The sequence below is a fragment of the Prenolepis imparis genome, unplaced genomic scaffold (genome assembly GCF_030444845.1).
Source record: "Prenolepis imparis isolate NDT839.2.m4 unplaced genomic scaffold, iyPreImpa1.0 SCAF_7, whole genome shotgun sequence".
Taxonomy (NCBI): Eukaryota; Metazoa; Arthropoda; class Insecta; order Hymenoptera; family Formicidae; genus Prenolepis; species Prenolepis imparis.
In genome coordinates, this window is record NW_028141165.1 from 16,354,297 (window position 1) to 16,359,302 (window position 5,006).

General features: G+C 41.4%; 1 protein-coding gene across 1 annotated transcript; it reads left to right on the forward strand.

The window, feature by feature from the left end:
* Nucleotides 1–2,855: 2,855 nt before the first annotated feature.
* LOC145938321 (uncharacterized) lies at nt 2,856–4,535 on the forward strand. Its single transcript, XM_083041822.1, has one exon. It carries the CDS (start codon nt 2,856–2,858, stop codon nt 4,533–4,535), a length of 1,680 nt encoding a protein of 559 aa, XP_082897948.1.
* The last annotated feature ends 471 nt before the right edge of the window (nt 4,536–5,006 follow it).

Genomic DNA, 5,006 nt, shown 5'->3' on the forward strand with positions numbered 1-5,006 from the left:
AATCATCCGAGCCACCACCGACTCGAATAAGGTAGGCGTGGTACGCGCCGAAGAAATGCTGCCCGGAGTATTTATCGGACACTGTCTCGTAGAACCAGAAGAATTTTCATGCCCGGTTAGCGTTATAAATACAACCGAAAAATACATTAAAATGTCAACTCCATGGGTAAACGTCGAGGAAATTACGAACACGGTGGCTCGAAGAGAGAATGTCCCGCCCCCCCAGGAAGCGCCTACACTCTCCCGCAGCGAGCAAATAAAAAATTTCCGACTACAACATCTCAATCAAGAAGAAGAAAAAACATTGCTTCAAATCTGTGAGGAATTCGGTGACGTGTTTTACCTTAAAGGAGACGCGCTGACTTGCACTCCGACTACGTCACACGAAATCGCGCTCCGAGCTGACAGTGCACCTGTAAACGTACGCCCATACCGATTGCCGGAGAAACACAAAAAGGAAATAAATAAACAAATAGAGGGCATGTTGAAGGACAAGCTAATCCGACCTAGTAACAGCCAATGGAATGCGCCTTTACTTGTGGTCCCCAAAAAAGCGGATGCGGAAGGAAACCGAAAATTACGCATAGTTGTAGATTTCCGGAAACTTAATAATTTAACCATAGGCGATTCTTTTCCAATACCAAACATAACGGATATACTAGACCAACTGGGAAATGCAAAGTACTTCACCACCTTGGATCTAGCGTCGGGCTACCATCAGATACCCATGGCCGAGCCCGATAAATGCAAGACTGCATTTTCCACACCGTATGGACATTACGAGTTCAATCGAATGCCATTCGGGTTAACGAACGCGCCAGCTACATTCCAACGGTTAATGAACTCCGTGCTGACGGGACTACAAGGGATCAAATGTCTCGTATACTTGGACGATATAGTAATATACGGTAACAGCCTAGAGGACCACCACATGCGACTCGCCGAGGTTCTCTACAGATTACGTAAACACAACTTAAAACTCCAACCAGACAAATGCGAGTTCCTTAGAAAGGAAGTAATATATTTAGGGCACATCGTTACAGAAAAGGGGATCATGCCTGATCCTTCCAAAATAAACGCCGTACAAAAATTCCCCACTCCCACCAAAGCTAAGGAAATACAAGCGTTCATAGGTTTAGCAGGTTACTATAGAAAATTTATAGAAAATTTCTCAAAAATTGCTAAACCCTTGACAAAATTAACAAAAAAGGAAGAAAAATTTGAGTGGAACAGCGAACAGCAAAACGCATTTGACACGTTAAAAAATAAATTAACTACCGCACCCATACTAAAATATCCGGAATTCGACCAGGAATTCCTCGTAACAACGGATGCCTCAGATTACGCGGAGCCATACTGTCGCAAGGCCCGGTAGGACAAGACCGCCCGATTGCTTACGCAAGCAGAATTTTGTCGCGGGCGGAACATAACTATAATACTACTGAAAAGGAACTACTAGCCATAGTATGGGCAGTAAAACATTTCAGGCCTTATCTGTATGGTACGAAATTCAAAATTATCACCGATCACAAACCATTAGTATGGTTATTTAATGTAACGGATCCTGGATCGCGATTGATGCGTTGGCGATTAAAACTTGAAGAATACGATTACGAGATTGTACACAAGGCAGGCAAAGCTAATAAAAACGCCGACGCACTCAGCCGACACGTAGGTGAAATTAATAAAATCGATGAAGAAGAAATTAATAAAATCGATAAAGAAGAAATTGATGACACAAAAACAGAGCGGAAATACACGGAAGAGGAGAAACGCCGCATACTATATGAGTATCACGACGCACCCCTAGGAGGACATCAAGGGACCGAACGCACCATTAACAGAATCCGGTTACTACACAACTGGAAAGGACTGACTAAGGACGTAGAAAACTATGTAGCAAAATGTGAACTCTGCCAAAAAAATAAACTTTCGCGAAAAAACAAAGCACCGCTGGTAATAACAGATACCGCAAGCAAACCATTCGAAAAATGCGCTTTAGACATCGTAGGACCCCTAACGATCTCTGGTAATGGGAATAAATATGTACTTACCTTCCAAGATAATCTAACTAAATTTAGTAAAGCGATTCCGATAACTAATCAAGAAGCCGCAACAATTGCAAGGGAATTCGTAACAAAAATTATCTTCGAACATGGTATCCCAGAAAAGGTCTTAACCGACCAGGGTACAAACTTCCTTAGCGAAATGTTCAAGGACGTCTGTAAATTATTAAAAATTGAGAAAATTCATCCAGAAAGCAGCGGAGCCTTGGAACGATCACACCGTACCTTAGCAGAATACCTTCGCCACTACATTAATGCTGAACAAACAGACTGGGATGAATGGACATCATACGCAATGTTTTCATATAACACCACACCGCATACAGCCACGGGGTTCACGCCGTTCGAACTGCTTTACGGGCATCAAGCAACCCTATCTACGGCATTATCGCAACCCCCGAAGCCGACATATACATACGATGACTACGCGCAAGAATTGAAAGAAAAATTACGCGCCGCCCAGCAAATCGCAAAGGAACACTTAAAAAAACGAAAAGGTGAAAGCAAAGGATAACTACGACAAAAAATCGAAGAATACCACGTTCAAGGTAGGAGAAAAAGTACTATTACACAACGAAACCGTCCGCAGGGGCCGATCCAAAAAACTCGATGCATTATGGACCGGACCGTACACAATCATCGACAAAATCTCCGATGTCAATTATAATATTAAAGTAGGACGAAAGATAATAAATACACATGCGAACCGTTTAAAAGCGTTCATAGAACATTAAGAAAGAAAAATTTCGGCACAGCTATTTCCATTCCAGAGCGCTAATGACATGGAAGATGCAGCCTACTACCGCAAGAAAGGACCTAGAAGAGGAATACGAGGTAGAACAATTTAATCGAGAGCCAGGGATATACTTCGAAAAAATCGGTTATCTACATCAAGTAGAATCCACCTGGAAGTTAATAATTAATATAGACCTAGGAACCTTAAATAAAAGATTCCACGATTTACAAAATTATATTGATCACGGACACCTCCTACACAAGATACAAAATAAAGAAAGCTGCCAAATCCAAAAAACGATTATCGAAACGGAGAATGATAAATTAACACACCTCTTAAAACGAGTAAACACCATATACAGGACACCGACAAACAAACGAAGAGGACTACTCGACGGGATCGGGACACTAGCAAAAACACTCTTCGGAACCATGGATGCCAATGACGACAAGGTCATCAAGGAACAACTACTCCTCTTACAAAATCAAGAGCAAACACTGTATCACACGATGAAAAATCAAGTAAAAATTTTAAACACAACAATTGCCCACATCGATAATCTGGAAAAAACAACACAATACAACGAACAACTATTACTCAATTTTACCACCAAAATCCAAAAACAGATGGCAAATCAAGTACAACGAGAAGAAATACACGAATACTTCTCCATAGTTAATGCCATAATAACGGATTTGATGAGAGACGCGGAAGACGTCATCGAACACTTAATGGCAGTAAAAACAGGAAGGATACATCCGAGGTTAATTCCGTTAGATCAAATCATAGAAAGTCTCAAGGAAGCCACGTCACAAGTGCCCCAAGGACTATTCTTCCCCTTCGGAATCTCCGAAGACAATTGGCTCACGATTGAAAAATTCGTAACAGTTAGCGCATATTTTAATAACCCTTATGTACACACTATTTTGCGCTTCCCACTAATTTCGCATCCTAGATATAACATAGTGAAGGCTATCCCCCTACCGAGTTATAGCCACGGGAATTTATTTACCTTCGCAGAAATAAACCAACCGATAGTAGCCATTGATAACGAAAATCAAAACTATCTAACAATAACGCAAAGTAATTTAGAAAAATGTATTAACGTAGACAATCACTATATATGCGAACAAAATAGGCCCATCTATCACATAAACGACAATGCGATCTGCGAAATTCAAACATACACACACACCCCCCCAGGGCAAAAGTTATGCGACACACGATATATACATTCCAATCATACCATATGGATTGAGCTGACTAACCAGCACTCATGGTTGTACTCCACACTTACCGAGCAGCCGATAACCATAAACTGCCAACATGAAGAATATAGGACAACCATCGCGGGGACAGGACGAATCACACTAGGCAACACTTGTAAATTAGTAACAGCCGACATGATTGTAAAAACTTCGGGAACCATAGACGGCACATATCTCCAAGCGTACTTACCAGAATATAATATCTCAAGGTTAAAAATCGAAATACCAGCGAACCTGAATACAATACAGTTAAAGAAAATAATTCAGAACCCTACCGAACTAAAGGATTTAAGCTCGAGACTACAAGATCTAACCGAAGATCTAGACAACGTCAGCGTCAATCCGTTTTTAAAAAAACAAGTTATATATCCAATATCAGGTGGCACAGCCATTCTTATTATAAGCACAATAGCCATAATATTGTACCGAAGAAATAGAAGACAAAACCCACCACGTGAAGAATAGGGAAAAGGAAAACTCGATCCGTTTTCTTTTTTCCGCGGGGGAAGGGTGTTGTAACCGTAAACACAATGACCCAACCACGACCTAAAAACCCACAAAAGAAAACGCAGAATCAGCATTTCAAAAGATATAGCGCGCGCCTCGAAATCAAAAACGCAACCGATTGCATACACGCGTTAAGACATCGCGACACATTCGAGATCGTAAAACGCAGACGATGCAAAACCGATTGTATACATGCGACACATTAACCGAAAAACAAAACCTACTTTCGGGTAATATAAGCGCGCCTGATTAACTCCTCGGGGCCGTATTCCGAACCGAGGACGACAAGTAATAACATCTAATCTATTGTGAGGACGCGCTGCGATTCGACATACCAAAGAATTGTACACGTGAGTTGGAATAAACTCTTCTCTTGTGACCAAAGTGTTCTTTTCACCACCCTCGACACTCGGAGTCCTAACTCCTAAG

Bases quoted from the DNA above. Each gene is read 5' to 3' on its own strand.
- LOC145938321 (XM_083041822.1), top strand. From the start codon at position 2,856: ATGCAGCCTACTACCGCAAGAAAGGACCTAGAAGAGGAATACGAGGTA.